At 42.6% G+C, this 18,111-nt stretch overlaps 1 protein-coding gene across 5 annotated transcripts in view; it reads left to right on the forward strand.

Moving 5' to 3' along the window:
* The window catches only part of SLCO5A1 (solute carrier organic anion transporter family member 5A1), a 111,027-nt gene that overhangs the window by 55,592 nt on the left and 37,324 nt on the right, over window positions 1–18,111 (forward strand). For all 5 annotated transcript variants that reach the window (XM_043539509.1, XM_037892458.2, XM_043539511.1 and 2 more), the window contains 2 exons: window positions 3,723–3,946; window positions 13,751–13,915. In XM_043539509.1, the coding sequence (XP_043395444.1) occupies window positions 3,723–3,946; window positions 13,751–13,915 (389 nt within the window). The remainder of the gene's footprint in view (window positions 1–3,722; window positions 3,947–13,750; window positions 13,916–18,111) is intronic.

Here is an 18,111-nt window from a genome sequence, read left to right on the forward strand (position 1 = left end):
GTATAACACAGCAGCCTTCAGGAGGGAGAAGTGTTCAGGCTAGCCTGGGCCCAGAGCTGGGGGGCTTCCTCGACGCTCGTAGTCTTCCACCCTCCTGAGTTACCTGGTGGCCTAGAGCGGGGGAGTCTTCTTCGACACTCATGGTCTTCCACCCCCCTCGAGTTACCTAGTGCCACGCCCAGTGTCACCGATTATTCCTCTCCTGAGAGTGCCCGACAAGATGGGCACGGCTCCGGGGTGGGCAGTTTGGGGGTGGGGGGGACGTACACCCACGTGTGATAGGACCCTCCTAGGTGACGGTGATGATGGTATCCACAGTGGCAACGGCTGGGGCTGGGGTCTCTCGCTCTTCCCCTCAATCAAAGGGTTGGACGGAGGGAACCGGACGGGGTCACCGAGCAGAGAACCTCGGACAGCGCCCATCGCTCCTCGAAGGCGTCAAGGGAGTCGGTGGACGCCGCCCAGAGGAACTCCGCCCTGATACATGAATGTACTGAGGATCGGAAAACGGCCCTACAGTCGCAGGACGCTTCATTGGCCAACCTCCTCTCTCTGGTTTTATAGATGGCAGTTTTAGCTAGGCCTAGGAGGGGGTTAACCAGGAGATCTCGCGATTTTGTGGGGCCACAGATGGGGAGTGTGTAGATAAAAAGGTGAGGGGAAAAGTGTAGCCAAAAGCATAATAAAATATTCGTGAGGAGCTGGAAAAGGGGCTGCAGCCTGGCACACTCTAAATATACGTGCGCCAGGGTTTCCCTCACGTTGCAAAAAGGGCAAGTATCCGGGATGGGGGTGAACCGTGTCAAAAACATGCCCGTGCTCACAGCTCCGTGAAGGAGCCGCCAACTGATGTCCCCGACGGGCCTCGAGACCAAGGTGGAATACAGGCTGGCCCACTGGGGCCAGCAGGAGAGTGTTAGAAGGGAGCCTTATTCCCTGTAGAGGGAAGAAAGTTTCTATAGTTTAATTAAAGCACTTGAAGCCAGTTAGAGCACCTGAAGCCAGTCACCTGATAAAACCCCCCTGCTTTAATCAGACAAGGGAAGGAGTTGAAGCAGAGTGGATTGGTGTTGGAGCAGAGAGCAGTTTGACGGAGTTGAAGCAGAGTGGATTGGTGTTGGAGCAGAGAGCAGTTTGACGGAGTTGAAGCAGAGTGGATTGGTGTTGGAGCAGAGAGCAGTTTGACGGAGTTGAAGCAGAGTGGATTGGTGTTGGAGCAGAGAGCAGTTTGGAGGGAAGCAGAGGAGATTTGGAGAAGTGCTGTGGTGGGCTAAGAAGACCAAGACCCTAGGTAAAGGGACACCTGGTTTGTGCAGGAAGGGAAGTAGCCCAGGTGTAGGAACCGCTAGTTCAAGTGGTTTACCGTTATCCCTAGGGCCTCTGGGCTGGGACCCAGAGTATAGGGTGGGCCTTGGTCCCTCCCTCTCCACTCCTCTCCTCTAGGACACTAGTGGGGCAGTTAATACCCCAGTTCAGGAGCGAGAAATGGTGTCCTGAACCCTCCCCAAGAAGAGAAAGCGTGAGACCCATCAAAGTAGTGCTGGCAATTTGCCACACTCCCCATTGATCCCTTTGATCAATGCTTTATGTTTTGGTGGGTATGTCTACTCTACAGCTGGAACTAGGTTTTCCAGCGTAAGTAGGTAGATGCACTAGCATTGCTCAAGCTAGTGCACTAAAAATAGCAGTGTAGCCAGGGGTAGCAGCTTGGGTTAGCCGCCTGCGTATGTACCCAGGGATCCGGCAGGTTCATACTCAGGCAGTTACCCCAAGCTGCGCCCGTGCTACTCCAGCTATGCTGCTATTTTTAGTGTGCTAGCTCAAGCAAGGTTAGCACGTGTCTGGGAACCCATGCAGGGAGCATGTTCCCAGCTGCCTGTAGACATGCCCTGAGATCCCAAAAGGAATTATTACTATATTTTGATGCACTGTACTAATTTATTCTCTGTGTGATAGTGCCTCCTAAAACTCCCATTTCTAATTCAAACTTCTCTATGTATTCTATCAGCTAAAAGGAGTGATTTTCTGTTTACCTACTATCAAAACTACATAACCAAAACTTTCCATCACTTCATTTTTCCTAGCCATTATGAAAGCTATCTGCACAGTTTTTAGTGCCTGGCTTGTCCTAGCTCTAACCACTCTTGATCCCATTTTGCATGGCACACAAGTCATCACACATACATGTATGTCAGATTAGGCCCAATTTAAAATTATATCCAGTATTTCTCTGTGCATTGCAAAAGGGGGCTGAATGCTGTTTCCTTTATTCATGTAAATAGTCCTGTTGACTTTTGTGACTATTTTCCCATATGTAGTGTATACTATTTGGTTCAGTGTCTTTATGTGATAGGTGCTGGGTCCCTAGGTGCAGGTGATGAACAGAGATGTGAAATTCAGCCCTACAGTGATTTGAAGTGCAGGGGCCTGACTCTCTTCTCACACTGGTTTTATGCTGGTGTAACACCATTGATTTCAGTGGATCTGCTCTTCATTTACATCCATGTAAGAGGGATCAGAATCAGGACCAAAGACTTCAGTATTTTTTTGAGACACATGTTTTCAGTAGGTTGGAGCAGTTCTGCTGGGCAAATTGTGGACTCCTTTCTTAAGGCTGGACTTCTTTATGGAAACACCCAGGTAGGGGACAGGAAACTTCAATCTCCACCCACCCTCCCCCCCCCCGAATAAACCAGGAGTCCACAAACCCTTTCCCCTTACTGCAGATCTCTTGAGATGAGGGAGGACCTCAAGAGCTAATCCTATATCCCCTGCTCTGGTGCCATATGGCTACCAGCTGGCAGTGTGGGATTCGCCATCTGGCACCTGTCCCTAAAATCCCTTTTTGAGGAAGATTCCCTGCATGGGGGGCGATCCTGGAGAAAGTTAATAAAGCTTATGGGCTCCAGGCAGTGGCAGGGCTTATAGTGTGGCAGGCAGGGGGTGTAACACCCTCCTCTCCCCCAACCCACTGACTTTTAGATGTATTTGTGGCGCCTTTTCAAGCCAGTAGGTATAATTGAAAGTGGCACTACTGATGACCCATTGTCCCTCTTCGTTCTGCCACTGCTCAGAACCTGGCTCTGCTGCTGGCTCCAGGGAGGATGATCTGCATTCCTGCAGCCATTCACCTCCGTCCTACACACTTGATCCTGCAAGATGCCTTCGTGTGATCCAGGGAATGAGACTGTGCTTTTCTATAAATGCTTGATCATACCTGCTGCCTATGGGAAAGAAGAGATCCATCTGTGCATAAGGGAACCCTGGGCTCGGGTCTCCAAAGGTCCATTTTTTAATCTGGCAAAATCCCATTAATTTCAGTGGGAATTTGCCTGAGTTTGAGCTAAGTAAATCTGAATAAAGAGCATCTCCTTAATATTTGGTACAGTATTGTTGAAAGCAATGAACTCTAGAGAGCACAAAAGTGACATTATTGTCATATCAATTGATACTTTCTAGGTAAATTCTTTTAAAATTAAACTGAATGATGGTGGTGTTCTTAATAGATGCTTCCTTTGATTTCATTTTGCATTCAGTACCCCAGAAGAAGCTTTGTGTTGACTCTTCTGTTCTGTTAATATTTTTACTGGTTTTCCAAACATTAGCGTGAAATACGGTTTTCTATCTAGTTACAGAAAGTGATAGCCACATAGTTTTCTTTGCTATTTTTGTTCCACATAATGCATTAGCTCTCAACTGTTACTCGTATTTCCTCACTTTAGGTGGAGTGGATTCCTCCTTTGTGCTATTGCAATGCTCCTTGTGATATTCCCAATGTTTACTTTCCCAAAAAAGCTTCCACCACGACATAAAAAGAAGAAGAAAAAGAAGATGAGCTCTGATGACATTTCAAGTGATGATGATGTCATGAAAGAGAAAACCAACAGCAAAAGACAAGTGGATAGTTCAATTCCTGCTTCTATGGGATTTGGAAAGAATGTTAAAGGTAAAGCATATATATTTTTTTAAAGGAGCACATGTACAATAGGGTTTAAGATCCTTCTGGACCTGCATGAATTTAACTGAGGGCAGAATTTGGCCATATTATACTTGTTGATATTAAAAAGAGATGGATATTTTTGAGGAGAAAAGTTTTAATAGATGGTCTGTTCTTCTAATTATAAAGCACAGTTACGATTGGCATACTGAATGCTGAAAGCACAGTAATATGAATACCTTTTCCTTAAATTATCACAGTGTGTTTAATATTTAGCTGCAGAGAGGTAACATATTTGCTTTGTTTTAACAAATGTCTTCTGTGCTGAGAAAAAAATGAATAGTTTTTTTCTACAGCTTTTTAACTTGGCTAAACCATATCTATCTATCTATCTATCTTATTTATTTACTTTACTTATTTATATGACCTCCATTATCATAGTATCTGAGTGCCTCACAATCTTTAATGTAAATATATACATCTTCACTGAAGCCATATTATTCTCATTGGAATAAAGTGCTCCTCTTACTTGTAATAGTCTGTCAAAAATAGAAAAAGGAATCCTTGCTCATCATCTTTTCTTATGTTGGGGCAATAAGTTGTGGAATATTTTATTATTCCATATACATTTTCTGCCAATTCGATATTAAGTTTCTAATATCTAAGTTTCTAAAGGGTCTACTTTCAGAGTGCTATGTTTCTGTCAGGTTCTGAAATCAGGAAATAATAATAATACTCACTAAAGCAAAGGGATCCACCAGTAATTATACTAGACTTACATTTTATTCAATAACACTATTAGTGTAAAGTCTAACCATTGTTGAAATGTAACTGGAAGAAAGGCAATAGTGTCACTTTTTAAAAAATGAGTGAATTTAGAGCTCATGAAAGAGAGATTGATAGCATAGGCTTAATTAAGTAAGGCATAACGTGGAATGGTACAGGACAAGATTTCTGCTACAGTTCTGTGAATCCATCTGGGTCTTTATAGTATTGCTGTTCTAATTTTGGGTACCTGTGAAGTGGCTGTTAAAGGTGCCAAGTTTGTGGCATTTTTCTGATTAGCACAATGGGAACTATGAAGAGACCATGAAAGCTCCTATCATTTGTGCCATTAGACAGAATTTGAACTCCCGACTCTAGAGGTATGCCTGCACAACAATTAAACACCCAGAGCTGGTCCATGTCAGCTGACCTGGGCCAGCTGCAGGTGGAGCCTGAGCCTGAATGTCTACACTGCAGTTTTATAGCTCCGGAGTCCAAGTCTTGTGAGCCCGAGTCAGCTGATCTGGGCCAGCTGCAGTTGTTTAATTGCTATGTAGACATATCCTAGATGTACAGTTAGCACTGGACTGAATGTCACAGTTGCTCTTAGTGACAGTCCTGAATTTTGATCACATATTTATTAATAATCTGTTCTTTTAACCATTTTGTTTAGCCATTAGACAAGGGGTTAACCATACTAATGGTATTCTCTAATTTAATTGTAAGGAGCATCCGCCCACATCTGTAATACCTTTCTTTGCAAGGCATTTGCTATCTCTCAGATGCGTATAGTTATAACAGCTGCAAGTCCTGTTAGTCTCTGTGGAAAATTGATAAAATAATGGAAAGTCAAAAGGGCCATAATTGTGTTGTGTGCTGGTTGTCTCGGCAGTACAATAACTGGGTCATAACCAGATGTGCATAGCAAACAAGACAGAGGTACAAAGTCACATTCTTTAGGACTTCCTTCATTTTGTGTCTCAATCAGAGGTGAGTAGTGATGACACAATGGTGCATTCAGAGGGGCTCAAAAGATAATGGATTCAGAGGCAAATAATTGGATGTAGTTACTTCTCTAGAGGCTGCTATCCGCACAGCACTAGTGGCTTTTATTAGGTAAAATTGTTTTCACAAGTCGATGTAGCCAGTTGGATTTCTTTCTTCAGGCATTAGGGGCATGCCATTGGCAGAAGTAATTCTGAGATCTCTGGCTAGGTCCAGAGTGTGTTACTAGCTTTGGGAGGTCTGGGAAACGAGCACATTTCCTGTTATCAGCATGACATGCCCAAGTCTCTCAAACCGCACAATATTTTAAGATGAAGGGCCTGTTCTGTTTGTACAGGCACCTGGCCACAATAAAGAAGAAAAACAAATTAATTTTTTTAGAGAGATCCTTCCTGATACTTACTCTGAAGGAATAACAACCAGTAGTTTCATATTTCCTTCTGTTTCATGTACTCATCCTAACTACATATAACAATGGTACATACTGTATAGGGACCAATTCACAATTTTTTAGTCACTGAAAACTTTAGTAAATCACCCCAGTATTGGCCATTGTATTAAAAGTTTTCAGTTTCACCACAAGAGAGATTCACCATGTGGAACGGTTAAGAACTGCACTATATTTTGGAGGTAAGAAAGATGTTGAACAAGTTGAGATTGCTCAAGGAAAAGAGATTTGCCTTAAATCATGATAGCTTTTCAAACAGGATGCCTTGAGTCAGGTGCCTAACCCATTCCCTGTAAAAACAGTGGCAGCACACACCCAAATCCACACAATGGATGGGGAAGCCACATTTAGCCTTTAGCTCAGTGGCTAGGGAACTCCCCCAGGATGTGAGAGACCTTTGTTCAATTCCTTCTTCTACCTGATGAGGAGAAGGGATTTGAACATAGGTTTCATAGCTCTCAGGTGAGTGCCTTAATATACGGACTATGGGATATTCTGATGGGAGGGGGTCTCTCTATCTCTCCTCTTGAAGCCATTCCACTTTGTATAAAAAATATGTATTGGACCAGAGAGACAGTATGACTCTATAGTCCGGTGCTTAGGGCACTCACCTCTGAGAGAGAGGCACTTTTTGAGAATGCCTACTGGATCAGGCCCTGCAGCCAGGATAGGTGTGGGAATGCTGATCTTCACGTGGTTTGAGAGTCCTGCTGGGTGTGAGGTAGGCACTCAGTGTCTAAACTGAGGCATTGTGCCCAGCAGCATAAATATAGGTGCTCATGGGACTTTTAACATAAAAAAATGTAAGCAGCAGGGGATTTTGGGAGCTTCCATAACTAGGCAGTAGCTGAGCAGGGGTTTTAAGAGTTTCGGTGGCACCTACATGATGGAGTTAGGAGCAGAAGTCCTTTTGTGGATCGGAGCCCTTGTAAGCAAAACAAAACAAAAAATATGGTAAAGGACAAACACAATTTAAACTCTTGAGGAGAAATCCAAGCCAGACTCAGAAGAAGAAATAAAAGGAATGGAGTAAAGAGAAAGTTGGGTATAACATATGAAGGAAAATAGAGAGTACTGTACAGTGTAAGTATCTTGGGCCAGAGCAGGTGTATAATATATAAACCAAGGTTTGATCCCATAAGTGCCGATAAATCATGAACACAAACAGATGGACTCACAGTTTTCCTTTTACTATGTAGGTTGCATAGTTTCATTGTATGGCACTGTGCTTGCGTACCCTTCAGCAATTACCTCAGCTAAGCATATTGTGCAATTAGATTAATTAACCTGCAGCTGGCACGGTATAGAAGACAAATACTGTACTGAATTTAAACATTCTATAAACTCCTCAGGTACATCAATTAAGTGGATTTATATCATAATCTCTGCTTTTCTTTCTAAATTATATGTTTTAAATAGAAATGGGCCTGTATCCAGACAGTCCTAAACTTTGGCGTTTACACATCTCCCAGTCCTCTGTTTCATACTGTTTCCAGTCACTTTTGCAAAAGAGAATGGCAGCATGCTGATAGTCCGTTATATGTGAGGACACAGCAAAAGTTTCAGAATTGCTGGGTTGATCTTGCTAGAGCCAGACTTCAGTCCTGCACCTAGAAAGAGTTCAATTTCGTATTCTATAATGGGCAAATATTTCTCTGCAAAAGTCAGAAGACACTGGAGAAACACGCTACTGGCTCAGTGCCTGAGGTCTTCCATTAAAATAGCAAATGTCAGGAATTCAATAGACACTTGGACTGGGAGTCAGGAGATTAGTATCTTAATTAAAACTGTCTTTAGATAGGTTTTTTCCTCAAAGCATTTTATCAAAAAAATCCAATTTAAATTAAAAAAATCCGATTTCATTGATTTTTATCAACCCTGCCCAGGTTCCTTCCCAGCAATTTACTTCCCTCTCCCTCAGCTCCTCCGTTACCCCTGACTCCCCCAAGCCTTTGCAGTGCTCCTGAGGGGTGCAGGAAATATGGTTCTGTATTGTAGTTTAAATGAATTATTACTCAGAGTTCTGTGTTAATATGCCTAGTAAGGAATCTATTTGTCAAAAAGCATTTCCTCAATCTTTTTTGTTGTCTGTATTGTTACAGACATACTTGCTGACAGGCATTTTGAAATAAATGACCAAAAATAATTGAAACTGGTGTGATTATATTGTGTTATTTTGACAAACAAAATTTGCAGAATTTTAAAATACCGTGCACAGAATTTTTAATTTTTTGTTGCAGAATTTTTAAATTTTTTGTGCAGAATTTCCCCAGGAGTAAATAAAGTAGCTTGTGTATATTGCTGTTATAAGGGTGATTTTTTTTTAACAAGTAATGTAACTGATAGAGATTTATTTTGTTTTTTTCCACCTAATCTTTTTACATGGTAAGAGAACGAAAGGGCATCCTTAGAAAAGGACAAAATGATAGAAGACCGCAAGTTCTTGTTAAACAACAGTTGTCTTATATTTGTGCCATTGATGTACAATTATGCAAAAATAAGTGCTAATATTTTTGTTTTAATAAGAAACAGCAGTAGGATTTCAAAAGGTTTCATGACAACTCTGAAGCAAACGACTAGGCTTGTGATAAGCTGTTGTTTATTTACAAAAATAAAGATAATACTTGAAATATTGGACACTTGGATATTGTAGAGAATTTAAGGATCCATTATTTTATACCCACAACATATTGTCCTATCTTAAATAATTATTATGACTGGCAAATTTAGCTATTTTCAATTTTTTCGCTTATTGTACCCATTTTGTATAGTTTTTTTTATTCATAATGTAATTAAACTTTATAAAGCTTCTGGCAGACAGAGTTTTGTTTTTGTCATGTTAGGATAGTAGTGAAAACCTAATTTTGGATGTGCATTTTATTTCCATAGTGGATTTGTTTAATTTGCTCTAACTTTATCCTCTGTGCTAGAGAACTTAGTTTAGTTTCCAGAGAACTCTGGCTCATACTGATATTAAGTTATATAGCTGGAGTCTGAGGCTGTTAGGAGGTGACTTGCATTGTATAATGTCCAGAAAAAAATCTGTTTCAAGCCAATAATTTGGAATAATCAAATTAGAGTTTGCCTCTGAAGAATCTATCACAGGTTTTATAGGAGACCTAATGTATGGTACAGGACATTTAGCCCTGGTCTATGCTGCGGGGGGATCGATCTAAGTTACTCAACTTCAGCTACGTGAATAATGTAGCTGAAGTCGACATACTTAGATCGACTTACCGTGGTGTCTTCACTGTGGTGAGTCGACTGCTGCCGCTCCCCTGTTGACTTCGCCTGTGCCTCTCGCGGAGCTGGAGTACAGGAGTTGACGGGAGAGCGCTTGGGGGTGGGCGGGGGCGTCGATTGATCGCGTCTAGACTAGATGCGATAAATCGATCCCCACTGGATTGATCGGTGCCCGCCGATCCGGCGGGTAGTGTAAACATATCCTTAGAGTTTTACTTAGCCCTATGTAGACATGCAATATGCAGCCCAAAAGGATATATTAAATAAAGCTGCTAGTTTTTAATTAATAATGAACTTTAGCATATTAAATTGAGCTCTCAGTAACCTGAAAGATGTGACTAGAAATGTGCTCAAATTAAAACCCCAGATCAGAAGTCCAGCACAAAATATCAATTTAGTATCTCTGTAATGAGCTATACCAAAATCCTGAATCCAAACACTCCTGAAACTGAGTTTCATCATGTAGATTGAACTATGAACTTTACCAAGTGTTGTGACATTTGGATTTGGCATTTTATAGAGATACTGTGATTCAATCCTGAGTCCAGAGTTCAGCTTCAACTGTTTGGTTTCATCTTATTTCTAGAGATAATACTTAGAACAGTCCTTTTATTATGATGATAAACTATCTGTGGTGGCCATTGTTCTGGAAGTTAGAATGAACAGAATATAGACCATGTTTTGGCCAGCATTCACTCTGTTGTGAACTATTGTTCAGTGCCTAATTATTGCATCATTTTCCTTCCAACTCACGACTGAAAACCAAATTCATCTCTCTCTCTCTCTCGCTCTGATGGGATTGTTCATGAAATTACAGATGGATCATGGAGAATGCCAAAAACTGCTATACTGAATTCTCAACTCTGAGGGAGGTTGGGCTAGGAGACATGGACTAGCCAGTCACAGTCCTCAACTTCTCTCCCTTTCTGCGGTGCTTTGTAAGGCTCCTTTCTCAAAGAAGAGAAAAGCGCAGGGCGTGGCCCTGCCAGCAGGCAGCAGTGGGAGTGGGGGTGACCTGTCGATCTAGGGTTTTCTACTGTGCTCATCACCACAGCAGCTGCTCACTACATATGTTTAAAAACACCAAATAGGCAAACTGAAATCCAGTTTCCAGTGGCAATAAAATCAGCTATGGCTTTCCCTGCCTCCTCTTCTCCAGTCTCATGCTCCCAGCAGCAGAAGTCCACTGCTTTGGGAGGCTGCCGGCCACATATTTTTGGGGGCGGTCATGGCTGCGTGGTTGCTGGTGGGGTGCACTGGTGCTTGTTCTACTTCCCTTCCCTATTAATCCAGGTTTTGAAGGAAAATGAGGTTCTTGGTCCTCCACCTTATCTCAGGGGGACCCTTTGTACTGCTCCCCTCCACCAGCCCAACATTAGCGGTTCTCTTCAGCAGCTTGGCTAACCCTGGGAGCCCAGACCCTCTGCTGTGATATCTGAGGTCCTTCAAAAATTATTTTAAAAAATTGGCCCAGTTAGGGCTATAATTAACATTGACAGCCCCCTAACCCCTTTAAAAATCACCTCACAGACTGAGGAATGGGAGATACACTAGGGGTTAATGCTATTGTAGTGAATTGGATATTTTTCTCTTAAATTTCCTTTTGAATGTGTGATAAACTTGTATTTTTATGTCTTGAATCTGTAATATAGCTATCATAAAATTTTAGCAGTGTTTCCTTTTCATCCTTGTCATTCTAATTAGGTTTCCAAAAATGTTTATTGATATATTTTTGGCATTGTCAAGAAACTGTAACACCATCTCCTTACATTTGCATCGATATCTTCCTGCCCCAATGTCACCGTATTTCTTTATGATATTGCAATGTCAAAACAGAAATGTTCAATAATAGTGATGCAGGTTTAACTACCTTGGCTATTCTAGAACATTTACGTTTCAAAATAAATGAAAGCTTCTTAGAACAATTTATGGATTAATTCTTTCCACCAAATATTATATTTAAAGTTTAATACTTTTCTTTATAAAGCTGGCAAGAAAACATTTGAAACTGGATCAAAATGATAAATGCTCCCATCTATAATTGATTTACTAGAATTTTGGAGGACTAGAAGAGATTAAAATTGGATGCAGACAGACAGTTTACATGCTGATTTGCAACATGACCACTTTTGAAATGATAAGGGCCTAAATCTGTCTTGCTTTGGTCATACAAATAATCCCACTGAAGTCAACTGAGCAAGGAGAGCAGGATTTGACGTCAGAATACTAGACCCCACAATACGTGCTTTACAACAAGCACACCTTCTCAACCATTCAGCACCTCTGTAGTATGTTCAATCTGGAGCCCATTAAAGTGTTCAGTGGGTTTGGGATCAGTACATTCCCACACAAGAAAATGTTAAACTGGAGTTAAGGTTAATTGAAAACTCTGACCTGTAGTGACACCATGAAGGGGAAAATAGTTTTTAAAATCACTTTTGTCTAATCTAGGACCATAAACATGAAAATGCATGAATCATAATTATATGGTTATCACATGGTATCACTACAGGGCAGAGTGAGGGTTGTTTAGGTGCCTTGACTATTAATTTCTATATCTCCTCATGTTCAAATTTCTTTTAAGTGCTTGTTTTTGGGATAATTACAACGTTGGGTTTTTTTACCTTTAAGGTACTGTTATTACTCCTGGGGGAATTTTGGCGCCACTGCGCAATTCAGAATGTGTGCAGAATTAATGTTCTGTGCAGAATTTCCCTTTTCTCTGCAGAATTGGTGTTGCAGAGCTGCTGGCTACCATTAGGGACCACTGGACCCAGCAGAGCCCACCTCTACAGCTCCCAAATACAGGACACTGCCAGGGAGGATGGGAAGGGGGAGCTGGAGGATTCCAGGTGGCTGTGGTTCTCAGTACGACCTGAAGAAAGGAGGTGGCATGCAGGAAACTCTGTACAAGCCCAGGACGCAGCATCAGGCTTTTTCTCTCTCTGGCGGGAGGTGGTGAGGTTATCTGAGCTGGCGGATACCCCATGGCTGAGCTTAGGGGTTGCAGGTGTCTGGGCTTGCGGGTGCCCCGTGGCTGGGCACTGGTCGTGAGGGGGTGCAGGTATTTTGGCTGGGGGGGCCCTGCAGCTGGGCTCTGGAGGGGAGTGGAGGCGGTATGTGTGTCTGGACTGGAGGATACCCCATGGCTGGGTTCTGGGGGGAAGGGGGTGCAGGTGTCTTGGTTGGGGAGGCCCTGCAGCTTGGCTCGGGGGAGAGGGGGTGTGGGTGTCTGGGTTGGGGGGGGCGCAACTGGGTTTTTAGGGGAAGTGGTGCAGATGTCTGGGCTGGGGGGCACTCTATAGCAGGCATCTGGGGGGAAAGGGGGTGCAGTTGTCTGGGCTGGGAGGGCCCTGACGCTGGGCTCTGGGGGGGGAGGGGGTGCAAGTGTCTGTGCTGGAGGGCACCACATGGCTGTGCTCTGAAGGGAGGGGTTGTGGGAATCTGGGCTGGGGGTGGTGGGCGTGTAGCTGGGTTCTGGAGGGAGGGGACAGAGAAATAGGAAATGGATTGTCGTAGGAGTTTCTTTAACTCTCTAATCCTGGGAAATCTTTTTTTGTTGTCTGTTTTGTTACAGTCAAGTTGCCAACAGGTATTTTGAAATAAATTTCCAAAATAATTGAAACTGGTGTGATTATATTGTGTTATTTTGATAAATAAAATTTGCAGGATTTTTACATTTTGTGCACAGATTTTTTTAATTTTTTGGCACAGAATTCCCCAGGAGTATGTTATGTGCTTTTTAACTTTCAGTATGTTAGATCTACATGCATTATTAACAAATATGGCTAAATATCATATCCTACCGGTTACCTTCCCAAATTATGGCAATATCATCAATGGATCCCAAATACAATTTTTTAAAAACATTTATTTAGGCAAAATTACAATAAAATGTTAACATACTACAAGTAGTAGATTGATTTATATGGCCTATCTTGATCATGCAGAGTGCAAGAAACAATCTTTTTTCCTACAGAAACATCAGAATTTTTTATCTTCAGAAGTGAAAGTTACATCAAAGAAATTCTGAAATAACTTAAAACTTTTCCTGCTTTTTTACTATTTCAGCATTACCATCCAAAGCCTCTCTTCCTGCAAGCTATAATGACTCCTATGCCTGTGTAGGGCTGGAGGAGGGCCTAGAGGGGTACATTCAAATAGCAGAAGAACACAGGAAAATATTCCCAGTCCAAATTATAGATACTCTTTTCTTTTCTTTTTTTTAAACTTCGCAATATGGCTGAATGTTAAGAAACCATTATTTACAGTCCATCTCAAAGAAAGTCAATTTGTTTTTCTTTTCCATTCATTATTTATAACATTTATTTGTCATTTTTGTCATTTTGTAGAGCTTCCAAGAGCAGCTGTCAGGATCTTAAGCAACATGACATTCCTTTTTGTGAGTTTGTCATACACAGCTGAGAGTGCCATTGTTACTGCTTTTATTACCTTCATTCCCAAGTTCATCGAGTCACAGTTTGGCATCCCAGCTTCCAATGCCAGCATCTACACTGGTAAGGCATTGCCTTTAGCACAACATTGAAAGGATTATCATTCTCTGACCACTGAAACAAAAGCAATAGAGGAAAAAAATAAAACTGGCTTTAAAATGATAATCTTACCAGCTAAATAATGTCTAACTTTACTTTTTCCATTAGAATTCCAGTAGTTCCTTGGGTGTTTGCTATGTTTGTTTACTAAAACGCGAACCAAATGTTGTTTTTGTTTTGTACAAGTGAAGAACTTGCCATTTTTTTTTAGGTTATATTAAAGTTTTATTGTGAGGGGAAAAAATATGGGGATATACCGTCACATTCATAGACCTTAAGGTCAGAAGTGACCATCATGATCATGTGGAAGTTACAGAGAATCTGCCATTAACTTAAAAGGTCTTATAAGTTCTTATATTATTTAATATTAATTTCTTAAAAGCTAATTTTACTTTGACCTCCTCAACCTTTATAATATTCTCCCTTCCTTTCTCTCCGGTGACCAAATGACTCGTCTATGCCCTACTCATTCATCTTCCACCTTGACTACTGCAATCTCCTCCTTGTTTATTTATTTATAACAGCCTTGCCACAGTCCAGCCCATCCATAATGCTGCTGCCAGAATCATCTCTCTCATCACTTAAATTGACAGGTTTCAGAGTAGCAGCCATGTTAGTCTGTATTCGCAAAAAGAAAAGGAGTACTAGTGGCACCTTAGAGACTAACCAATTATTTGAGCATCAAGGATCTACAACCTATCCTGAAGGACGACCCATCACTCTCACAAATCTTGGGAGACAGGCCAGTCCTTGCCTACAGACAGCCCCCCAACCTGAAGCAAACACTCACCAGCAACCACACACCACACAACAGAACCCCTAACCCAGGAACCTATCCTTGCAACAAAGCTCGTTGCCAACTGTGTCTACATATCTATTCAGGGGACACCACCATATGGCCTAATCACATCAGCCACATTATCAGAGGCTCGTTCACCTGCACATCTACCAATGTGATATATGCCATCATGTGCCAGCAATGCCCCTCTGCCATGTACATTGGTCAAAGTGGACAGTCTCTACGTAAAAGAATAAATGGACACAAATCAGATGTCAAGAATTATAACATTCATAAACCAGTCGGAGAACACTTCAGTTTCTCTGGTCACTCGATTACAGACCTAAAGGTTGCAATATTATAACAAAAAGACTTCAAAAACAGACTCGAACGAGAGACTGCTGAATTGGAATTAATTTGCAAACTGGATACAATTAACTTAGGCTTGAATAAAGACTGGGAGTGGATGTGTCATTACACAAAGTAAAACTATTTCCCCATGTTTATTTCCCACCCCCCACCCCTCACCGTTCCTCAGACGTTCCAATTAACTGCTGGAAATGGCCCACCTTGATTCCCCCCCCCCCCCCCCCCCCCCGCTCTCCTGCTGGTAATAGCTCATCTTAAGTGATCACTCTCCTTACAGTGTGTATGATAACACCCATTTTTTCATGTTCTGTTTGTATATAAATCTCCTCACTGTATTTTCCACTGAATGCGTCCGATGAAGTGAGCTGTAGCTCACGAAAGCTTATGCTCAAATAATTGGTTAGTCTCTAAGGTGCCACTAGTACTCATTTTCTTATCACTTAAATTATGTACCTGTCCTCTTGGAGAGATTTCACCATCTCGCCATTGCAACGTGCATCCAGTTCAAACTTTTGTCCTTGCTTAAAAAGTCCTACCTTATACAGCCCGACTGATTTCACTGGGGCTCTATGTGGGTGAAAGGGGCCTCCTACGCAGAATAATTTACAGAATTGGGGACCATGTGTTGGCCCTGCTCTCTCGACTCTGCTGATGAAAGCAGCCTTTGCTACTCCTCTCATTTCCTTCTCTCTCTTTGTGCTTTCTTCTGAGCTGCCTCCTTCATTCCCATGCATGGAATGACCTCCTCAAACCTGTACACCAGCCCACCTCCCTGTCCTTGTTCAAATCCCTCCTAAAAACTCACATCTTTCATCTCACCTCTGAGAACCAAGGGAGAGAAACACAACATTTAAAAAAATAATACAAAACTATCAAGATCATACCACCCTGAGTAACGGACCTGTTACATACCTCCCTGTGTAACAAAGCCCCTGGTTGGGCCCATCTATGGGGATTGAACCCAGAAACTCTGGAGCTAAATGTATGACTTTCTACTGCTTCAGTGAAAAGAGCTGGCCCAGTAACGTGGAGGCAGAAACACACTCATAAAACTCTTATGTTGTTCAGCCTCCAGAGGGAGACAAAGGTCCATGCTGGTATAATACGGATTACAGTTGTCCTTTTCTCCCTGTTTTTGTTGGTAATTAACCCTGCCTCTTTTGTCAAACCACTACTAAATTGTCATTCTTTCAGGGCAGGGACCACATCTTTGAAAGGCATCCACCGCTATTTTTGATATTCAGAAATAATGAAGAAATAATAACAAAACAAGCAATAATAAGCCTTGATCTTTCCCTGCATGGCCTATTTTGAACTTCTTTCCATATGCACCATTTTAGAAGGAAAACCATTCCACCTTTTCACTTTCAGTATCTTTTCATTTCTGTAGTCAGGAACACTAATTCTCTTAAAGGTATTCTCTTTTCCCATTTTTTCCTGGTTCTGAAGCAGTTCAAGAGTTTGTTTCTGTACAACATACATTAAAAATTCCATAGTTCTTGAGATGCACAATGACCTTATGAAACTCATGGTCACAAATGATTATTGAAGCTAGGAGTTTAGCAGGATTAAAAACAGGGATGAACATTTTTGCGAATACAGACTAACACGGCTGCTACTCTAAATCCCTCAGAAGAGACCTTCTTTTAGAAAGAATTAAAGATATTAAAGCCCACCCTGTTGGGAGATTGAGAGGTCTTTCTAATTCCACACAGAATTATTATTAAGATCTGAGGTTCACAGTTGATGCACTAATTATGGTCCCAGGGATGAAGCCCCTCGCCCTGCCTATGGCCCAGATCCCTGTTCAGACCCAGGAGGGGTGGGGCTGGCTGGTTGTTGGGGTTCTCCAGGATACCAGCTGCGAGACCCTGTTGTGGGGTGACTGTCTCTCTTTGGGACAGGATCCAGGCCCTGCTCCTGTAACTGCCGAGGGTTTGAATTTGAATCCAGGGAACCAATCGGTGGAGTGGGAAATGGTCAGTGAAAATGCAGATGACCTGGCTGGCAGCAGGGAGGAGCTGCTAGGCTCAGGATACCTGCCTGCCTGTAACCAGACCCCTGGGGCTGGGTGGGACAGAGAGATGCTCCCCGCCCCCTTGCACACTGGAGAGGGTGCTCACGCTGGCTCTGGTGCAGTGAGGAAAGCAGCGAGCTCGCTGCCTACCCTCACTGGGACAGCAAGGGCAGCGCTGAGCACAGTGGGAGCTGAGACCCCAGCTGAGGGGGTGGGGAGACACAGGCAGGGCAGGTTATCTGTTGGGAGTGGCAAGGTGCTTGGTAAGGAAAGTCTGGATGAGCCTAGGCAGCCTTGTGAGCTTTGTCTAGTCAGCAGGGTGGGAAGGCGAGGATAGTGGAAGATGAGTGTCCCTATACCTTACCTGTTACCTGGGTGGAAAATTGTGACAGTGAAGGAAATGTGCCTGTGTCTATCAGGGGTATTGACTTGCCTGTGGAGGGAGCTACCCCAGTCTCCAAGCAGTTGTCTGTGAACACCCCTGTGTGCTGGGATCAGGGGAATGAGATCCCAAGCTGTGTGTCTGGGAAAGGAGAATGTGTCTCCGGCTCTTTGTCTGGGGAGCAACAGAAGGGGCCTTTCAGCCTGTGATGGTTGACGGTAGTGCAATTGTCTCAGAGTTGGTTCTGGATTCAGCTAAAGCCCAGGAAGGGAATGGTCCTAAGTTTGTGTTTGCTAGGGAGAATGGCACTGTAACTAGGTCGCATCCAGTTAGTGTCTATGTAAAATCCCAGAGACCAGACAATTCTGGTGCTTGTATTTTGCCTGTTGCTAGTGTGTTGTTGGGAAAGGGTGTAGCAACTCTGTCTAATCCGGGTGAGATCCTAGCCAGGGCACAAGGAGAGCATAAAAGTGATTTGATTGTATTACCTACTGAGGGTGTGGAAACCTGTAGCAAGAAGGAAAAGATTCCTGAACTTGTGTGTGGCACAGGGAAGGAGAATGCTTCTAACCTTTTATCTAGGAAGTCTGTCAGTTTGCCTGAAAGGGGATTGT

This window comes from Chelonia mydas, chromosome 2, assembly GCF_015237465.2.
Source record: "Chelonia mydas isolate rCheMyd1 chromosome 2, rCheMyd1.pri.v2, whole genome shotgun sequence".
Taxonomy (NCBI): Eukaryota; Metazoa; Chordata; order Testudines; family Cheloniidae; genus Chelonia; species Chelonia mydas.